This window comes from Ursus americanus, chromosome 17 (assembly GCF_024610735.1).
Source record: "Ursus americanus isolate L20-20 chromosome 17, mUrsAme1.1.p, whole genome shotgun sequence".
NCBI lineage: Eukaryota > Metazoa > Chordata > Mammalia > Carnivora > Ursidae > Ursus > Ursus americanus.
In genome coordinates this window covers 16,745,765-16,767,683 of record NC_142143.1, presented here as the reverse complement: position 1 = coordinate 16,767,683, position 21,919 = coordinate 16,745,765, and the positions used below count along the sequence as shown (strand labels likewise).

General features: G+C 40.3%; 1 protein-coding gene across 1 annotated transcript in view; it reads right to left on the bottom strand.

The window, feature by feature from the left end:
* The window catches only part of ALDH1L2 (aldehyde dehydrogenase 1 family member L2), a 54,456-nt gene that overhangs the window by 7,588 nt on the left and 24,949 nt on the right, over positions 1–21,919 (bottom strand). Inside the window, exons 11-19 of the mRNA XM_045779987.2 lie at positions 18,067–18,186; positions 17,343–17,470; positions 15,542–15,692; positions 13,013–13,083; positions 12,822–12,927; positions 5,170–5,257; positions 4,592–4,685; positions 2,954–3,053; positions 2,074–2,172 (exon numbers count right to left, since the gene is read on the bottom strand). Of these exons, the coding sequence (XP_045635943.2) occupies positions 2,074–2,172; positions 2,954–3,053; positions 4,592–4,685; positions 5,170–5,257; positions 12,822–12,927; positions 13,013–13,083; positions 15,542–15,692; positions 17,343–17,470; positions 18,067–18,186 (957 nt within the window). The remainder of the gene's footprint in view (positions 1–2,073; positions 2,173–2,953; positions 3,054–4,591; positions 4,686–5,169; positions 5,258–12,821; positions 12,928–13,012; positions 13,084–15,541; positions 15,693–17,342; positions 17,471–18,066; positions 18,187–21,919) is intronic.

The following is a 21,919-nucleotide window of genomic DNA, read 5'->3' as shown; positions in this document are numbered from 1 at the left end:
TGTCACCCAGGTCACAAAACACAATTGACTGTTAATAACAGTAATGGATACCCTCGGCTAGCTTCTACAGTGTGGGGGGTGTCGTACTAAGCCGTCAAAAGATGTGTTGTCGCTTACTCTTCACGGAAGCACTGGAGGAGGGTATTTATTATTTCCATCTTACAGATGGAGAAACTGAGGCTTAGACAGGTTCAGTGACTTAACACACTCAACCACTAAAGACAGTAGAGTCTTCCTGACTTGAAAGCCCATGCTGTTAACCACTGAGTTCTAACAGACCGTAAGCTACAATGTTACATTCAAATTATCCTGAGTGTTAATCCATTAAAATAGCAAGCCTGATGTTCTGGAATTTTTGTTAATAGAACACACTTGTACTCTTCAGGACAGAAGAATTTCTAAAATGGCCACATGGTTATCTTTTTCCTCTCCCCAGATGTAGCAGCCTGCCCTTCTGAAATGTTCATGGCATAGCCATGCCAGAGGAATTGCTAGAATGTTCCAATGAAAAGCCATCTTCATTATGCAATGTCCTTCACTCTCTATGTGATCGTCCCCGTGCACCTCACTTACCTTAATCTACTTACACATTTTCTAAGGTTAAGTCCAATTCCAATAAGAAGAAAGAATGAGAGTTACCACCACCCAGCAGGGCCATGAATTTTAATTTGGGCAGAGCAAGACTCCCTCAGGAAGTACTCAGGATATAGCTGCTGAGTCCACAGTCTCTCATGGTTCATTCCCCCTTCTGTTACTGTGGACTCTGGGAAACAAACTGAGGGCTTCAGAGGGGAGGGGGGTGGGGGAATGGGACAGGCCGGTGATGGGTAGTAAGGAGGGCACGTATTGCACGGTGCACTGGGTGTTATACGCAACTAACGAATTATGGAACACTGCATCAAAAACTGGGGATGTACTGTATGGTCACTAATATAACAAAATAAAAATTATTTTAAAAAATAAATTAAAAAATAAATAAAATTAAAAAAAAGAATTAGCTGCTGAGTGAGTAAATGAATACCAGTTGCATGTGTGCAAAACCCGTTTACTGATGGACTGATAAGGTCGACTCTTGACATTTCTGGTCTCAGCATTTGAAGTGTCCACACATTGAAGCTGTGAAAGCCCTGTAACTTGTATTTTACTGTAGCACAAAACTGAATTAGAGGGATGTTCAGGAGGTGGCCACCGCCCACCACCTGCCCCGCCATATGTCTTCCGTGTTTTCCATTCTCACGAAGAAAGAATGCTTTTGCTTCTTGGGAATGGGGAGGGGGGACTGACTCGGAAAAAAAGAAGCTGGGTGCTGGTTTTCCAAATATAAACAAATTCATGATTACTATTACCATAATAATGGCATAGTTTATTATAGTTTATTCTAGCCACAGAATTCATCTTAATAGTTCTATAAGTGGCTTTTGGTCTCATGTTTATAGAATCACGACCAATCTATAGGGGGTAGGTACATATGTGTGTGTGTGTGCGTATCTATCTATCTATCTAGCCAATGTTAGTGGAGGAAATGATATTCTGTCCCAGTAACGTTGTACTGAGGATATGCAAGGATCTAGTGATATCTCTCTCATAGTCAATTCAGGAATTTACAGAAAACTAGGAGTATATCTCCCGTAAGTGTCAAAGATATAATTTACTATAAATGCAGAGCAAGGTATAGGTAATATAAGCTCTTAAGTTTTCTTTTTATAGAGACCTATACTTTTTTACTATGGAAAAATTGTAAATACATATAAAAGTAGATGATATAATGAAACGCCATGTACTCATCACCCGGCTTCAACAATTACCACTCATGGCCAATTTATTCCCCCGTTAACTTCCTCCCCTCCAGGGTTATTTTGAAGCAAAGTCTAGACATCGTATAATTTCCTCTGTCGATATGTCAGAAAGTAGCTCTGAAAGATAAGGACTATGGTGTTTAAATATATACATATGTATATACACATATCACAGTACTAACATCATACCTCAAAATTCATCAATAATGCCAGAAGTCCTTTTCAGGTAAAAAGCAGTTTCTATACAACTCTTAGAACAAATGTGAAGATTTCTTACCACTCTTGTCACAAATTTGTCGTGGATGGATTCTTCCACAAACAACCGTCCAGCTGCAATGCAATTCTCTCCTTTGTTGAAAAACACTGCCCCCATGCCCTTCAGCAGCAGAAGAGAAAATATTAACAGTACTTTGGATTATCGTAACATCGCATGCACCAAGAATTAGGTATTATCGGAAGACAGCAGACAAACAGAAATCATAGAAAAACACAATGTCTTGGCCTACAGCTAGTGAGGAGAATTGCTTAGAGATACTTAGAGCTTTGATCTAGTGTGTTTGTAGGGGTTTTGTTTCTCCTTTACCCTTTCTGTCCAGGAGCACTTAAAAAAAAAGTGTGGGTAGCCATAAGGACACACCACTGAGGACAAATTTTAGGTTGTAAGAAAATCTGCGTTGTTGTATACATTTCAATGTAATACTTGTACACCAGATTTTGCTTTTAAAATCTTGACATCAGGGGCACCTGGGTGGCACAGCGGTTAAGTGTCTGCCTTCGGCTCAGGGCGTGATCGAGCCCCACATCAGGCTCCTCTGCTGTGAGCCTGCTTCTTCCTCTCCCACTCCCCCTGCTTGTGTTCCCTCTCTCTCTGGCTGTCTCTATCTCTGTCAAATAAATAAATAAAATCTTTAAAAAAAAAAATCTTGACATCAGTTTGTATAAATCATGAATGTTTAGAAAGATTCTCCTGTCCCGCAAGTTTTAAAAACACCTTAATGATACGAACTATGAAGATACCATTTTTAAAATTAAGTGCTTTGCGCAGTCCCCAATCTAAGCATTGAGAGAACGGTTTCTGTTTAGATTTCTGGTAAAAAGGGAGATGAGACACGTTTTAGAAGTAGGCACCTATTTGGTGGGATTCGACCCACTCTTACCATTCGCACGGCCTTGTCAAGTTCACAGTCATTGAATATTATAAGTGGGGATTTGCCACCAAGTTCAAGGGAAACTTTCTTCAAGTTGCTCACAGCACAGCTAGAGGAAAATAAATAGGAAATGAACATCCTTTGTCTCACCTTTTTAGCTATAAATTACCACTTAGCATGGAAAACATAGTTGAACCTCAGAAATATTAAGAAACGTATTCAAAGACAAAATAGGGGGGTGCCTGGGTGGCACAGCGGTTGAGCGTCTGCCTTCGGCTCAGGGCGTGATCCCGGCATTACGGGATCGAGCCCCACATCAGGCTCTTCCGCTATGAGCCTGCTTCTTCCTCTCCCACTCCCCCTGCTTGTGTTCCCTCTCTCGCTGGCTGTCTTTCTCTGTCGAATAAATAAAATCTTTAAAAAAAAAAAAAAAACAAAGACAAAATAGGAGTGATAGAATGGTGGTAGCTGTTGAAGCCTGGTGATGGGCACATGGGAGTTCATGACACTATTCCGTGTGCTTTGTATGTATTAGAAATTTTCCATAATAAAAAGGTTTTTCTTAATTCTGTGATCAAATAATTAGACATCCTCATGGGTAAATTCGGATTCTTTAGGTATAAGAATTTTGGTTACATAAAGGCCTGGCAGGGAATCTAACCTCTAACCAGATTCCTGGAGCATTAGGGAAACAAGATATCGATTTTTAGAAGCATATTATTTATTTTCCCCTACTCGCAAAAGTATTGATACTGAAAACATTAAAAAATACCCCCAAAAATTCAGAAAGAAGAAAAAAAAAATCACAAAATTCTATTCCATGTCTCAATGCCCATTGTTTTTACCATTTTGACATGCTTATTTCTGGTCCATGTCCAACCATGGCCTTTGCCTTATTTACCATGGTTGGGATCAACCAATTTTTCTCTCAATTTACCTTTTAACAACATTTTTCAGTGTTACTAAAAATGCTCCTTGAACGTGATTACACAGCACTCCACCGGCATACTTCAACCACTGCCTTATTTTGGATATTTAGATTGTCAGCAATTTAAAAAAAAAAAAAATCAATGTTCCTGCTTTTTAGGAATTGATTTTATAAATAATTCATATTTGTCATTTATGTCTTGGTTTCTTACTTATGCTCCAAAACCAATCTGGGCCACAGCTTTAGTACAGAAAAATTTTTCGTGCTGGATTGTCATAGCTACCAGTGGGGCAGAATTCCAATATGACTCCGGTTTTTACTGATTATGGGCTTCGTGCTTTGGAAATTTTTTATTATATGAAAATAGTTCAATACCCTGCAGTGATAAGTAGATTTCTCTTCTAAATTGGGTGTGGGTTTTCTCCCTCCAAACACACTCTGCATAAGAAAGCAAAAAGCAGGGGCGCCTGGGTGGCGCAGTCATTAAGCGTCTGCCTTCGGCTCAGGGCGTGATCCCGGCGTTCTGGGATCAAGCCCCACATCAGGCTCCTCTGCTATGAGCCTGCTTCTTCCTCTCCCACTCCCCCTGCTTGTGTTCCCTCTCTCGCTGGCTGTCACTGTCAAATAAATAAAATAAAATCTTTAAAAAGAAAGCAAAAAGCAAGACGAAAACCTGGTTTGCTAGGGTCTGCAGCAAACGAGCACACTAAAACCAATACCTCTTCATGATCTGTTTGCCAATAGCAGTGGACCCAGTGAAACCAAGTTTGCGGATATCAGGATGTTCAGAAAGGCGTTGCCCTGCTATGCCACCTGCAGAATTAGGGAATAAAACATGAATTAAAACATGACTCAAGCCCTTATGGTGCGAGTGGTTTTGAATTCATTGAAGTGGATTTCGAAACTCTCTTAGTTTTGCATTTTCTGTATCAATTACAAACTGACAAAAGTCTAGATAATGTCCTTCGTGCAATTATCAGCCCCCCAAAAGATGGGTAAGCCTTGGTTTTTCATCTTCCAAAGCAATTTTAAAAAGTTGAAACATGCTATCTTATGATAGTTTTACAATGTACAATTTCTGCTCCTCTCACCCTACTCATCCACCATTATATTTCTACTTTAAGATTTTTAGCACATGGCAAATATATTTATTCTTAAGTTAACTGTTCAGTGAACTGTATTTAGCTTTAATATACTGTAGTTGTAGGTCAGGGCAAGATTCCAGCGGGAAAATAGCCACTCAGCTACTCCTGAACCATTCATTAGTTACAGTCAAGTGGGTCCTTTGATGGCTTACCTGAGCCTGGAATGATGTTGATTACCCCCTTTGGGAAGCCCGCTTTCACAGAGAGCTCAGCAAACTTCAAAGCAGTCAAGGGTGTGACCTGAGCAGAAGCAGACCACAATTACCTTCTTCAGACCCTGTCTTGTCTTCTCGATCAGTACCCTGCTTTTCCTTTCTGGTCATACTACAGTTCATTTTAATTTTTCTTTTATTTGGACATAATGTCAGACTTACAGCAAAGGTGCAAAAATAGTACAAAATTTCTTATCTATCCATCACCCAGATTTCTCAAATGTTAACATTTTACTACATTGGCTTTACCCTCTTTGTCTCTTTATTTTTCTCTGAACTGTAAGAGTAAGATATAGACATGCCCCTTTACCTGTAAATAAGTTTGGGTGCATTTCGTAAAAACAAAGAATTCTTGTACATAACCACATACAATGATCAAAATCAGGAAATTAACAACACATTAGAAAACCTAATTTACAGACCTTATTCAGTTTTCACCAATTGTCTCAATAATATGCATTATAGAAAAAGGAAATCCAAAATCATACATTGCATTGCAATGTCTGCAGTCTCCTTCAATCTGGGAGAGTTGCTGAGTTTTATTTTATGTTTCATATATTACACTGACATTTTTGATAAGTGCAGGCCAGTGATTTTGGACAACATTCCTTCATCTGGATTTGTCTGCTTGCTCTTCATGATTGAATTCAGGTCGTACACTGTTCACGTGCAAGCACTTTGGCAAGAACACCGCAGGAGCGTCGCAGAGTCCTCAGGGCTCCCTCTCAGAAGACACGTGCTCTCAAATAGCCCCAATATTGGAAATACTAACTTTGATCATTCGGTAAAGGGGGGCTGCCAGGTTTCACCACTGTGAGTTACTCTTTTATACTTTGTTATTAATAAATACTTTGTAGGAAGATACTTCAAGACTATTTAAATACCCCATTAGTCCTCCAACTTCCACCCACTAGTTTTAGAATACATTGATGATTCTTCCTGAATCAATTATTTTGAGGAAGGCTGCCAGACGGTGATTTTCTATCATTCCTTCAATATGCATTAGTTGGCTTTCCACTCTAAGAGCTTTCCTTTCTCTTCAGTTAATTAATTAATTAATTAATCCATGTGAACTCGTGGATTCTTACTTTATTCAATGGGTTATGTTTTACTATTGTTATCTCTTTTGATGTTCCAATTGTTCCAGATTTGGCTGATGGAAGCCCCTTTAGAATGGCTGTTGTGTTTCTAACATGGCCCTATCATTCTTTGAGCATTTACATGCGTTTTGGCTCAATAAGATGTTCCAGGAACACCTTGTATTTTTCCTGTTCCAGCCCTTTCTTCAAGGAACCTAGATTTTTTCAGTGAAGAATGATATTTAAAAATTATGATATAATGGGAAATATTTATTTGGTCTTTGTCGCTGGTTCCTAGCACATGGTTTCTAAAACGCTTGGAATCCCTCATGTGAAAAGTGTCTTTTGTATACTTATGATGTGACTGGTAGTTGGGGGCTCCGACGTAGTTTCAGGATGGAGTCTGGTCACCAGAAAGACCAAGCCATGATGTGAGGGTTGGAACTTTCAGCCCAACCCTAGGGAGTTGGGAGAGGCTAGAGGTTGAGTTCAATCACCAAGAGCAATGATTTAATCAATTTTGCCTGTGTAATTAAAATTCCTTAAGTACGCCTAGACCGTGGGGTTCAGAGAGCTTCTGGGTTGCCTAATGCATCCATGTGATGGGAGGGTGGCGCACCTGAACTCCACAGTGACCGGGCTCCTGAGATCCTTCCAGACCTCGTCCTATGTAACTTTTCATCTGACTGTTGATTTATATCCTTTATAATAGCCTTTATAATAGAGTCATAATAAATAAAGTACTTTCCTGAGTTCTGTGAGCCACACTAGCAAATCCCACCTGAAGAGGGGGGTCAGAGAAACCTCTGATTTACAGCCATTTGGTCAGAAGTACAGGAGGCCCGGGGCTCACAACTGGCATCTGATATGGAGGCAATCTTGTGAGACTGACTAAGCCCTTCACCTGCAGGGTCTGTACTCAAGCTCCTGCTACTTAGTGTCACAATTGACTTGGATTGTAGGACACCTCGTGGGTGTCCAGAGAGATAGAGAATAGGTTGGTATGTGGTGGGGAGAACCCCACACATTTGTTGTCAAAAGGGCTGTGAGTAAAAAAAAAATCAGAATTTTAGAAACTAAGATCTGGGCACTATTGAAATGTTGCTTCTCCTCTCAGGAGACAGGGCTGGGGGATAGTTGTATGTATACTCATACACACATACATCTGTCTGTCTGTCTATCTTCCTACTTATCACCTATTCCCACATATACCTATATCCATTTCTTTAACCAGCTATCTAAATATATGAAAACCCATGAGTTTCCAAATACCTCCATCCAATATCTCAGAGTTCATTCAATAATCTTTTCCCCTTTTCACGTTTGTAACTCTCTTCTCCAACAGTGAGAAACATGGCTTCCAATAGCCACAGAACATTGACTGAGTTGCTCAATTCGAAAATGTATAGAAAACAATTTAAGAATTATTAAGCCATGTCCTTATGAAGAGGAAGCCTACTAATTAGAGTCTAATACCTCCTTGCAGCACTTTTGCCTTTAGCCTGAGAGCATATAGTCCAAATGTCTGTCAAAAGTTACTTGGATTCATGTTTCCCTACTTCTTTCAATGGGATCATGTTATTCATTTGAAATACGGCTTAATTTGTTTTTATTTGTATTAAGTTTTAGGGTTTTTGCCCCATCTGGGTTGATTATATTTGTTTGTTTGTTGTCATCATTGAGTATGGGAAACATGCTTCCAAGCGTGAGGAATATACAAAGGGTACATTCAGAGAAGTGTTGTTCTCTGCCCTCTTTCCCTCTATCCCTTCCACCCCATCTCCCCATGGCCTATAGATAATCAGCCTCATTAGTCTACCGTGCATCTTTGCTCTGTTTCTTTTGCTCAGATAAACAGATATATACCTTCTTATTTTCCCTCCCTTCTTACACAAAGATGGCATAACACGATCTCATTTTTAACATCTGTTACAGCAATGATAACTCAGAAGCAAAATGAAAGTCTTATTTTCACACTGTTAAAAACCAGTGCTGATTACGTCTTAAATTAGCACTATTTTTAGTGTGGTCTCAATAAATGGAATGTGTAAGAAGCTCCCTGGAGGTGTGACAAGAGAACAGTAGAACTCCCATGCACACATGTTAATGACAAAGGTATGCAATAAGCCGAACATGACATTTATTATGTGGCAGGCTAACGATGCTCTCACTCTGGGTGAAGGAAGGGCAGACGGTCATGGGTCATAAAGGGCTGTCCTAGGAAAGAACAAGAGCTTACAAGGCCAAGAGAATGACAGTGGGTCCTTCACTTGCTCATCTGCTTTCAGAATATTGCCACGTGTTGGTTTATAGGCCTGGTTACATGGACTCGCAGACTATATTGTTACTTTAACTAACCCAGCCTTCATAAAATGGACAAGTGACTGAAAAAGAATCTCTATAGAAACTGCATAATAAATACTACTACCCAGGCAACAAGCAGACCACAAGCAAACGACAAGAAAAAGGCAGGGCTAACACTTCCCACCTTCTAGTAACAGGTCCACTGCAGTAACATTGTGAGGTTTACAAACAGGAGTCTCGTTAGACTTGATGAGAAACTGGCCTCAAACCCTTGAAATTATCAAGGAGATACCTGACCCTGTAGATTTACATCAACAATTGTTAAAGATGATCCTAGCGCAAAGTGTGCATTACGATGCCTGGGTATGAAATCATGATTAGAAAAACATTGGGGCGCCTGGGTGACACAGCAGTTAAGCGTCTGCCTTTGGCTCAGGGCGTGATCCCGGCGTTCTGGGATCGAGCCCCACATCAGGCTCCTCCGCTGGGAGCCTGCTTCTTCCTCTCCCACTCCCCCTGCTTGTGTTCCCTCTCTCGCTGGCTGTCTCTCTGTCGAATAAGTAAATAAAATCTTTTAAAAAAAAAAGAAAAGAAAAACATTTAAAAACTAACTACCCTGAATTAATGATAGTTCTTTTCAAGTAAGAAAAAGATTTGTTATATCATTAATAAATACAATGAAACAAATTGTTTCATCTTTATCTCATTCTTTTTCATTTCGATTGGTTTTCTTCCATTTGGCTACTTAGTTCTCCCAGCAGGACTATGGGTCTAAACGATATTTGGAAAAGCACCTAACAGTGTTCTGGGCAAGGGAAGGTCATTGTTACTGTTCTTATTAGGTTCGATGAAGTGCTCAGAACCTGTCAGACCTGGACCAGTCTAGGCCATGGGAAAGAGCCACCTGATTCAGACCTCCTGACGTTCGCACGGGGCCTCCATACTGGAAATGGTTGCATACCGCCATCATGTCACAGTATGCAATAAAATAAAAAGATATCTACAACAGAACAATAACAACTTTGGGTCTTTCGTTTTTAGGATTAAAAGTATCATCAATCATTAAGCCATCAGTTTTATTTTTTATTTATTTTTAAATATTTTATTTATTTATTTATTTATTATTATTTTTTTTAAGATTTTATTTATTTATTTGACAGAGATAGAGACAGCCAGCGAGAGAGGGAACACAAGCAGGGGGAGTGGGAGAGGAAGAAGCAGGCTCATAGCGGAGGAGCCTGAAGTGGGGCTCGATCCCAGATCGCCGGGATCACGCCCTGAGCCGAAGGCAGACGCTTAACTGCTGTGCCACCCAGGCGCCCCTAAATATTTTATTTATTTGACAGAGAGTGAGCAAGGGGGAGAGAGAGAGAGAGAGAGAGAAAGAGAGAGAGAGCTAGTATGAGCAGATAGGAGGGGCAGAGGCAGAGGGAGAAGCAGATGCAGGATGTAATCCCAGGACCCTGGGATCATGACCTGAGCTGAAGGCCGACGCTTAACGACTGAGCCACCGAGGTGCCCTAAACTGTTTGTTTTAAATTGCAGATGGGGACAGAAACTGTGTGTGTCTTTGTCACTGATAGATGCCTGGCAACTAGTATGCCCTCAATAAGTATTCCTAATTTTTGAACATTATATAAAATTATTGGAGTTCTTCAATGTTTAGCACTCTCGTTGGATACCATTTAGTGACTCTCAACCCTGGCTGTATCTTAGAAACAAAGGTGAAGCTTTCAAGCAACACCAATGCCTGGGCTCCCACTTAGACCAATCACAACAGCATCTTTGCCAAGAGATACCAGTGTTTTTGAATGAGAACTCCAGGTGATTCTAACGTGCAGCTGGGACTGAGCACCCCGGGCTACGTTATCTGCCTCTTCTCTTTACTCTACGGGCTTCCTGCTGCTTCACAGGGAATAACATTCCTAAAGAATGCTGGTGAATTGGAGCCATTTCCATGGAAGGATTTGTCAATATCTATCACACAAATACATGTATCTTTTTTCCTTATTAATTAATTAATTAATATATTTATCTTTTAAAGACTTATTTATTTATTTGAAAGAAAGAGAGTGCACATGCGTGGGGGGTGGGGAGGGAGAGGGACAAGCAGACTCATGCAGAATGCAGAGCCCAACTTGGGGCTCGATCTCAGGACCCTAAGATCATGACCTAAGCTGAAATCAAGAGTCGATGCCCAACTGACTGTGTCACCAAGGAGCACTCCCCCCTTTTCTTTCCTTTTAGAGAAAGAGAGAGAGAGAGCGAGCGTGTGAGTGGGGGAGGAGGGGGAGAGGGAGAGAGAATCTTAAGCAGGCTGCAGGGTGGGGCTCAATCTCACGACCCTGAGATCATGAGCTGAGCTGAAATCAAGAGTCAGACTCCAACGGACTGAGCCACCCAGGTGCCCCACAGATACGTGTATCTTTTAACTAAATGATTCTGCTATTAGAAACACTTCCTTTAAATATACTTGCACATGCGCATGACGCCATGTTTACAAGGGTAGTAACCGTAGCATTGTTTATAATAACAAGAGGGCAGAAAAATCCAAATATCCATTAATTAGGGATTGGTTAAATAAAATATGATTTAGCTATACAGCAATATTATACAATGGAAATTGTTTAATAAAAAAGATTTTTTTCTTTTGCTCAGTATGTATAGAATGCTACCACTGTACTGTATTGTGGTAAGAACACTTACCACGAGATTTGCCCTCTTAACAAATTTTAAATGTATGATATACTATTGTTAACTGTAGGCAAAATGATACGCAGCAGATCTCTAGAACTCATTCACCTCGCATGATTAAAACTTTACACCTGTTGATTTGCAATTTCCCATATCCCCTTGTCCCCTCTTTGTGATTGTTTAATGGGTTAAAAAATTTATATATATACATATATATATACATATATATATAAATAAAATTATTGCATATTGTATTTTTATTGTATATTATATATATAAATTTTTTGCATATACATATATTTGCATATGCAGACAGTATCTCTGGAATACCAAAGAAACTAATAAATAATAATTAATAACGTCAGTTGCTCCTGGGTAGGGAAATTAATTGGCTGGCTGGGGGATTAAGAATGGGAGGGAGGGGCGCCTGAGTGGCTCAGTCCTTAAGCATCTGCCTTCGGCTCAGGGCGTGATCCCGGAGTTCTGGGATCGAGCCCCGCATCAGGCTCCCTGCTCTGCTGGGAGCTTGCTTCTTCCTCTCCCACTCCCCCTGCTTGTGTGCCTGCTCTCGCTGGCTGTCTCTCTCTCTCTGTCAAATAAGTAAGTAAATAAATAAATAAAATATTTAAAAAAAAAAAGAATAGGAGGGAGATTTTTCACCATCTACCTCCTGTACATTTTTATTTAGAAATTTTTTAACGTATAACTATTTTTTTAAATGAAAGTGTTTCTAACAAGTAAAACAAGATGCCTGTGGTCAGTATAACTAAGTGGCAATAACCAATGAAACTGTAATTTAAGTTCTAAAAGAAGAAATAAAGGAGCGGTGACAAGTAATGTAAACTCTTCTAGAATAGAGACCAAGTTTTCTCTGTGACGTGTGCACCTCAGAATGTCTACTACTGTTTACTGTGCACAGTCAATGCTCGGCCAAGTATTACAGTGGCCACAATAAGCTTTTTCCTGAGAAACTACTGTAGCATTAAAAGATTTTTTTGAGAACTCAATCATTTGAATTATTATTTTTTATCAATTATTTCCTTGTTATCCACGGGTACATATTCTTACACAGTTGCCACAAATATGTACATTCTTTTGCATCCTTTCCCCTCATTTTCCCTATCTTTACAATACTTTTAATAATTAAAATTTGAGTGTCTCTATAATACGTTTCCTTTTGATGTCTCATCGTTACTCGAAATAATTCCCCAATTATCGGGCATTTGGCATTTTGCAAGAAATGAATTGGCTTGTAGAAATTCAGTGGATTTCACCAGAGTATCCTGTGCTTGCTTCCCTTGTCATGGAAATTTTAAATTGTGGGACATCTGTGGGGTGCATTGGGCAGCTATTAAAAATGAAGATTTAATATGAAAAGACGCCTGTGATATCTTTCAAGATGTCATAATATACAAGCCTGTTTGTGCTTAAAGACATCATGGTTATAAATGTGTGTCTCTGTTTTCAAGTGAATAGGAGAGAAGGAGATCGTGCCCCTGGCCCCTTGCATCTCACCTGTGCTGGCTTGAGCACTAAGGTATTGCCTGCGGCCAAACACGCAGCGCTCTTCCACGCCAGCATCATCAGCGGGTAATTCCAGGGGATGATAATGGCGCAGACACTGCAGGGGTAGAAAGACGACATCCTTAGTTGTCTCCAACCAACACAACTCACACGAGTCACCCAAGGTGCTCTCCTTGTCTTACCCAAGTGGCTCCTTCTTGGTGAAGGTCAGATTGTGATTTGGACGGGCCTGGTTGATTGGAATGGTAGAACCCTAAAAAGTAGAAAAAGGTTGATTCTTATTTTACTAATTCAAATGAGTAAATCTAATCTCAAGGAATCCATTTTCTGTTCACCTGTCCTAATTTTTCTTAGCTGGTATGAAAAGGCAGTGTTCAATTTATAAGAAATATATCCACACCAAGAAAAGGAAATGCTATTTCTTTCTGGAGGGAAGTAAGACACAGGAGATTAAACATAATCATATCTATCTATCTATCTATCTATCTATGTATCTCTAAACTAAACATAGTTCTTTTTTTTTTTTTAAAGATTTTATTTGTTTGAGAGACGGAGAGCATGAGGTGGGGGGGAAGGGGCAGAGGTAGAGAGAGAAGCAGACTCCCCCCTGAGCAGGAATCCTGCCATGGTACTTGATCCCAGGACCCCGAGATCATGACCTGAGCCAAAGGCAGATGCCCCACTGACTGAGCCACCCAGTCACCCCTATACACTAAACATAACTCTAATTTGGTTACCTCCATTCCCAATTTCTTGACATGGCAGAGAATGTTAACTGCCTGCCCAGTGTCCATTCTTCTCTCTAACCTTAGTAACAGAAACCCTACATTAATAATGATAACAGCCATGTACCCAGATAAAATCCTGTTTTCCAGTTTCCAGGGCAGACAGGGATGGCCAATGGGAGACACAAGCACACGGCATTGGAAGGGGGACACTCTTTACAGCAGGCTGACTCAGCCCTGACACATGCTCTTTTACCATAAACCCGCACCCACTCTTCTGCCTTCTTCCTGCTCAGAATGTCCCTGAAATGGCTGATAAGTACAGTGGTTATCATGAGACCATGACACAGCCTTGAGGGCAGAGGTCACTGGAACCAAGGATGGTCTGGTAGGGAGAGAGGAAAACTACGTGTCATATACTAGCCCTGACTACTTGCCTTGTGCTCCTTGAAAATGAGGTAAAAACAAAGTTCCTACTTGGATTTCTGTTCCAAGCAGCTAAACTGAATCCCAACTAATTCACAACCGTAGTCTTTAACTGAAGCTATTCATTTGTTTGGCCACATAGAAGAGTGTTGCTGGTACTAATTACAAGTATCTGTCTCTTACCTGAAACCCTTGGGGCCAAGTGTGTTTTGGGATTCAGAATGATTTGGACTATAGAAGCATAATATAACACATATACCTATTGTTATATTATCTATGACTCCCAGTAGGGTCTGTAGCAGCCCCTCATAACCAAACATATGATAATTAGAATATATTTATTTAGTGAAACATATGAATATTCCCTCTAAGTGACAGAAATACAAATTATAAATAGATTCATGTTGGTTCAGGTCAGCTTTTGGCCACAAATGAGTTTGAACCACTCAAACCAATTAATTCTCAGGTTTTGCAGCTCTTTGGAGTTCATAATTGAGGATAAAGGATGGACCCGAACCACCACTACTAAATACGTATGTAGGTACGACTTTGTGACTCAAGAATCATGAAACCTACGTTCAAGTGCAAGCCCTCGTCTGTTGCAAACTCGTTGCTAAGTCTCACTGCATAACTTGCAGGGTTTGTATTATTGTGACCATATTATGGACAAGGAAAGGAAGGTTGAGAGAGAGAAAATAACTTTAACAACATTAGCTGGTAAGTGGCAAAGCTGCCACTTAGACCCAGGTCTCTCTGACTCCATATTAATAGTGATCACAGCAACTCGCCCAAGTAAAATATTGTTTCCCAGTCTTCCTAGCAGACAGAGAAGGCCGATGGGAGATAAAAGCACAAGGGAGGGTGGGATCGCTTTTTAAAGCTCTTTTGTCTTTCTCTCCCTGCCCCACTTCCTCCTTCTTGCTGCTGGGAGGGTGGCTGTGATGGCTGGTACTGCTGTGGCTACCGTGAGTCTATGAGCAGCACGCATGCTTCTCTGTGTTTTGAACCTTACCTTTACCTTTTATATCCCCAGCTCTGAGGTCAAGTGTAGTTGCCACTTCTCATCACACATGTACTATTTACTTGCTTTTAGTTAAAAGGGAAATGAAATATTTATTGTACCCATGTCTTAGAAAATTATTTTTCTTCTACCAGCTGATTTAGACCATGTATGTTAGCTCTGGCTTCTGTAGGCGTTTGAGTTTTCAATCTCTCCACGACACCCTCTATGTCTAGAAGACTATGAGATGGCTTTAGAGATATAAAAGTATAAAAAACATCATTAGATATTAGTGCAGAAAATCTTGAGTTCAAATCCTAGGCTCTATGGTTTGCTTACTAACGACGTGACCATATACAAATCATTCACTGTTCTCAAGCCTCTGTTTGCTTACCTGCAATCAGAGACGACCACTATCTACGTACCGCAGATGCTCGTTGTAAGGATGAGATGAGAAAACTAACGGGTGGCTCTGAAACAGTGCCTTTGCAAACCACGAAACAGTCGGCCCTTTTCCTTTTGGAATGATCTCCACGGCGACAAATAACATTTGTGCTTACCTGGATTTTGTCACACCAGCCAGCAAAGTATCTGAATGTTTGCACAGACATTCCGATGTGAGTCTTCAGAGCCAGGGTGTAGACAGCGCCCGAGTCAAGGGCTTCAATGGTTGCCAACTCTTCTTGGTTCTCTTCCAGGAGGTCTGCAAGTCTGTATGGTCAATGAAAGAAATTCATTCAACAAATATTGATTGAGCTCCTATTATGTATAGGGCACCATCCTAAGGGCTGAGAATTCAGAGGTGAACACACATGGATGAGGTCTCTGTCTTCATGGAGAATATGGTCCAGCACGGAAGACATTTTTTTTTTAAGATTTTATTTATTTATTTATTTGACAGAGATAGACACAGGCAGCGAAAGAGGGAACACAAGCAGGGGGAGTGGGAGAGGAAGAAGCAGGCTCATAGCGGAGGAGCCTGATGTGGGGCTCGATCCCAGAACGCTAGGATCACGCCTTGAGCCGAAGGCAGACGCTTAACCGCTGTGCCACCCAGGCGCCCCCAGCACGGAAGACATTAAACAAATCATTTCATAAATAATTTGATTCAAGAGTTATAAAAAAAAAGCGTGGGAAGCCCGTACCATTTGCCTCATATATGTATAAGAAGAAGCACAGTGACTGAGCCACAGAAATCTGAGGAGATGGATGACAGAAAACAGTGGGAATGTGGCCAGTACATGAATATACAGGGAGATGTTAGAGAGGGCAACCCATGAGAATCCATGAGCACGAGGATTTCTGGTGGGTACAGGAATGGTTCTAGCACTAACTGATGAGGACAAGATAGAAATACATGGGGTGACTTACAGACACCACCCCAGATTTCTGTTAGGTATCTAGATTCTACGGCAAGATAAGTCAAGGATTGTCCAATGGCTCTAAATTCTAAAATACTCAAAATTCATCCTTTGTGTTTCCCTCAACCATGGGTTTTCTTTCCATCCTTTAGTGGTTCTCTGAGTTGTTCCTTTTGGACCATTCTAAAGTTGGGCTCGAAAGCCCCTTCCCTTCTTCCAGATCCTACCAAGGTCAGCTATTTGGCTCTGGGTAAGTAGAAAAGTGAATTTATGCTTGAATCTAATTAGTCTTGGTATACTCAGTTACTGATTTATAATACCCTTCCCAGGCCTTAGTATTTTTCCTCCTCACTCCTTGTCCCTACAGGTCAGGTGGATTTAAAATTCGTCTTTGAAAACAACAAAGTGCTACATAGTCCCCATTTGCTGTTCGATATCCACCCTCCACACTGTTCTATCACCGGGGAGAATGACCTTTACAGACTCCATCACCTGGCTCCCGTGCCCTGTGACTGGGCTTGACTCATGAGAAGCCAATGGGCATCACCCCTGGGAGAGACAGTGATCGTGGATTCCACTCCCCCGCTCCCTCACAGATGGGCTGTGGTTCGCGGCTGCTGTGTCCCTCCACCCAGAACTACTGGAGCGTGGTTTTCTATAGCTACAGATCTTGCCAGATTCCAGCAATAGCCCTTTCCTCTGTCCCAGACCTTGGAGTAGTAACAGCTTCTCCCTGTTGCTGCCCCTACATGGCACTTCATTATCCCTCGACCTTGCCCACATCTTTGTAAGTGGTTCTTTATGGAACTTTGTTGCCTACGGGAACCCTGACTGTTACAAACAATACAAAACTCAGGAACTCACACATATGGAACTTTATCTGACGTAAATAACAGAAGGCATACAGTAGGTGCATACTAGATTTGGGGGCAATTTTTAAAATCTTGGCAATGTTAGCCAATATCCCAAGAGAGGAGCTCTGTGTTTTTAAAAACCATACCTGTACATCAGTCTTCCTCTTTCTCTTGCATTCATCCTTCCCCATTCACCTTTTTCAAAGGCATCTTTCGCGGCTGCTACTGCTTTATCAACATCCGCCAAAGAAGCATAGGATACTTTGCATATGGTCTGTTTCACGATAAGCAAAAATAGGTTATAGGTCATTTATGTAGAGATATATAAATACGCTTCTTGAAATTAATGTCCTATTAATAGGAAAAATAGAGTACTACTCATAAAATCCAAAGAATTTATGATGGAAAATCAATACACTCAGTAGTATAGTAAAGAAAAATTTTAACATGGCAATCATTAGCCTGAAATTTGGGACCTCTCCTGTCACACTACACTATAGAAAGACACATTTAGGAAGAATGCATCAATTTCTTCTAGTGCTTAGAGAAGCTGAAGTTCTTGCCGCGAGCTTGCAAAGACAAAAATGTCTTTTCTGCATATGGTTTTATTGTAGGTGTGCCTCTGATGTGCATAGGTATAGTTATCTGTCTAAATTCATCATAAACATTCTTTTAATAAAATAGGTTATTACAGTTAGCAGCCAGGACTAGAATCGAATAGTTGAAAGAAATACATGGGGAGCATTTATAGTAAGTGCTCAGAGGGAAAGTGATATAGAATAAAGTACCTTAAGACTGTCAGTTCTACAACTGTGTATAAATGAGGAACTCACGACCAGTGGTCCCTGCACGCACTAAGTAACTACTCACAGATCCGTCTGTTGGGTTGATAGTATCGTAGGTCTTTCCATCATCAGCATCTGTGAACTGTCCATTTATGAAACACTGATATGGCATTTTCACTGTCATTTCATTGACCTCCTTCGAAACCTAAGGTAGAGAATTATATTATTAGATTCAGTGGATTTCTCTGCTTATCTGTTTGATACCAAATAGCAAGAGAGTTTACTCACTAATGCAGTGGGAGAAGTTAGGCTGATTGGATTCCAGTTCCTAGTCTCCAGAAGAGACAAGCATATGTCATATTTGGGCCTCATGATGCTCAGATTGGCCACTGGGCCAGGAGGCTAGCATCTCTGACGACCCAAGTACTCTAGGTTGGGCCTTACAAATTCCTCAGATTTTCTTCCTTACACAAATGGAGAACTCAGAACCTCCACATAATGGAAACAGCGCCATCTAGTGGCAACATCTATGGAGCACAGCCACTGCTTGCTTTTGAATCCTTGGAATTGCCTTTGGGGATTAGGTTTCCTGTTACATTGGTGCCATTTTAACTTTTCCTTCCTTACGTTCCTCCTCATTTTCACTTTCTCTCTCTCTTACAAATGTGCTGCCTAAATTCTATCCTCTACCGTTACCTAGCAAGTGATTTTAGGTTAGTCCATTAACTACTATGAATTTCAGTTTTTTCAACCATAAGGGGATGGGTTCCTGGGTGGCTCAGTGGGTTAAGCGACTGACTCTTCACTTTGGCTCAGGTCATGATCTCAGGGTTGTGGGATCAGGCCCCGTGGGGCACCCCGCTCATTGGGGAGTCTGCTTGAGATTCTCTCCATCTTCCTCTGTCCCTCCCCCCACCCACGCATGCTCTCTCTCCCTGCTCTCTCTCTAAAATAAATAAATAAATAAAATCTTGAATTAAAAGGGGATAATGCTACCTGCCTCATGCAGTTACTATGAGGAATAACTGAGAAAACATGTGAAAGAACATTATTAGAATAAAATTTCATATCAATGCTAGGTATAAAAAGTAAATGTAATGATTTTAAAAGACTTTCATATACAGAAATTGATAATGCTTAAAAAAGAAACAAAAAATATCAAGAGGGTAGCTAGTCTTATCCCCCAGATAAGAAGTATTTCTATGAAATATTTCCATTGTGTTTATGTAGGATATAATGAAGGAATCTTCATCTGACTTGATATGTCTAGTCTCTGCATATAGTACACGTCTGTAAACTCATCATTTTGGAAATATGCTAAGTGTCTTACGTGTACTATCTAATTTGATTCTCCCAACTATCCTATGAGGTAGATATTATTGTCCTATCTAACGTATGAGGAAATCAAGGCTTAGAGAAGTTAAGTAACTTGCCAGAGGCCTCACAGCTGGTAAGTAATATTACCTGGATTCAACCTTAGGTGGGTCTGACACCAAAATTCATGTTCTTAACCAGAGGATGCTAAACTGCTTTCCAAATTTACCCAAATTTTATTAAGAACACATGGATGAGAAGCATTTCTGGAATGGCAGACTAGGGACCACTAAAAATCTGCTCCTTCATAAAAGCCACAAGAACATTAGGAAATATTGTCAAAATCATTTTTCTCATGACTCTGGAAATTGACCAAAAGCTTGAAAGAACCCTTTTATTCAAGAAAAACAACTGAATCTCTGTAAGCACAGTGAGTTCTGTGGTGCATTAATGGCCCTACTCTTTCCTATCTCTCTCTTGACAGCTCTGCAGTAGCTTGAAAATCAGCGTCCTTACACCCATGGTGGCTGTGAAAACCAGCAGCCTGTTAGTCACCAGAGGGGGACAAATGGTCCCCAGAAGCTCCCAGAGGCCTTATCTCCACAGAGCTTCCCAATGTCAAGCTCTATACTCCATGTTTGTCTTTATTTGACCTGACTCACAAACTACCCGAGTCCTTCCGTAAAGGCTGAGAGACTTATCAGTTTAAGAACTTTAAGGAAATCCATGTCTGATCATCAGCTGATGACTAAGTTAGCCGAGTAGAGACTTCAGTGATGGCAAACAACAAAGAATGCAGACTTTACAGGATTCGCCCAAGAAAGTCACTAAACAAAGCAAAACCAACAACAATAATCCCTGTGAGAGGAGGGATCTTATTTCTAGAGTTGCCACATTCTTTATTGAAAATGGCTGATTTTGAATAAAAGAATAAAGAGTGGCCAATACATAGGACAAACCGCAGTTAATAGGAACCATCCTGGAAAAGACCTAGACGCTGGATTTATCAGAGAAATATTTTAAATAAGCTTTTAGAATATGTTCACATAACTAAAGGAAACTACGTCTAAAAAATGAAAGGAACGTGTAAGAACAACGTCTCACCAGATGGAGGATATCAATAAAGACATAAGAGTTCTAAAAAAAGAACCAAAGAGAAATTCTGGAGCTAAAAAGTCCAATAACTGAAGTTTTAAAAATTCACTATAGGGGCTCAACAGTAGATTCAAGCAAGCGGAACAAAGAACTAGCAAGCTAGACAATAGGTCAATAGAGATTATCCAGTCTGAAAACAGGAAGACAATAGAAGGCCTGTGGGACACCATTGAATGTACCAACACATGCGTAATGGGAGTTCCAGTAGGAGAGGAGAAGGGGTAAGAGGCAGGAAGAATATTTGAAGAAATAATGAATGAAAATGTCGCAACGTTGGTGAAGAACATTAAACCATACATCCAAGAAGTTCGACAAACTCCAGGTAGGATAAACTCAGAGAGATCCATTTTAGACACATCATAATGAAATGGTCAAAAGCCAAAGATAATGAGGGAATCTTGAAAGCAGCAAGAGAGAAGCAACCCACCACATAAAATGGCTCCTTAATAAAATTAACAGATGACTAATGCTCAGAAACCATGGAAGCCAGAAGACAATACGATGACATATTCAGAGTGCTGAAAGAGAAAGACTGTCAACCAACAATTCCATATACAGCAAAAACACCCTTCAAAAACAAAGGCGAAATTAAGTCATTCCCAAATGAACAGACTGAGAGAATTCACTGCTAGCACATTGCCCTTCAAAAAGTACTAAAAGTTATCCTTCAGGCTGAAACGAAAGGACCCTAGACAGTACTTGAATCCACACGAAGAAATAAAGCACACTAACAAAAGTAAATATAAAAGTCAGTATACATGTGTTTTTGTTTTTCACTCTTCTATCTGATTTAAAAGACAACTGCATTAAGCAATAATTATAAAACTATGTCGGTGGGCTTACGATATATAAAGATGTAATTTGTACGACAATAATATCACAAATGTGGGGATAGGGAGCAGAACTAAATCACAACAAAGTTTTTCTTTACTATTATTATTAGGTTGACCTTAATCTGAACTGGAATGTTTTAAAAAAAAATGTTCCTTGTAATCCTCAAGGCAACCACTAAGAAACTAACTAAAAATATATAGTAAAAGAAGCAATAAGGGATTAAGATGGCATACTCGACTATATTTAATACAAACAAAATGCAGTACGGGAAAAATAGAGGAGCAAAAAGGGCAAGACGAGACATAAACAGGCATACGTCGGACACATTGCAGGCTCAGTTCCAGACTATTGCAATAAAGAGAATATTGCGATAGAGCAACTCAAATGAATTTATTGGTTTCCCAGGGCATATAAAAGCCATGTTTACACTATATTGTAGTTTAGTAAGAACGCAATAGCATTATGTCTAAAAAATCAATGTCTATGCTTTAATTAAAAATGCTTTAGCAATAGGGGTGCCTGAGTGGCTCAGTCAGTTAAGCGTCTGCCTCTGACTCAGGTCAAGATCTCAGGGTCCTGGATCGAGCCCCACATGGGACTCCCTGTTCAGCAGGGAGCTTGCTTCTCCCTCTCCC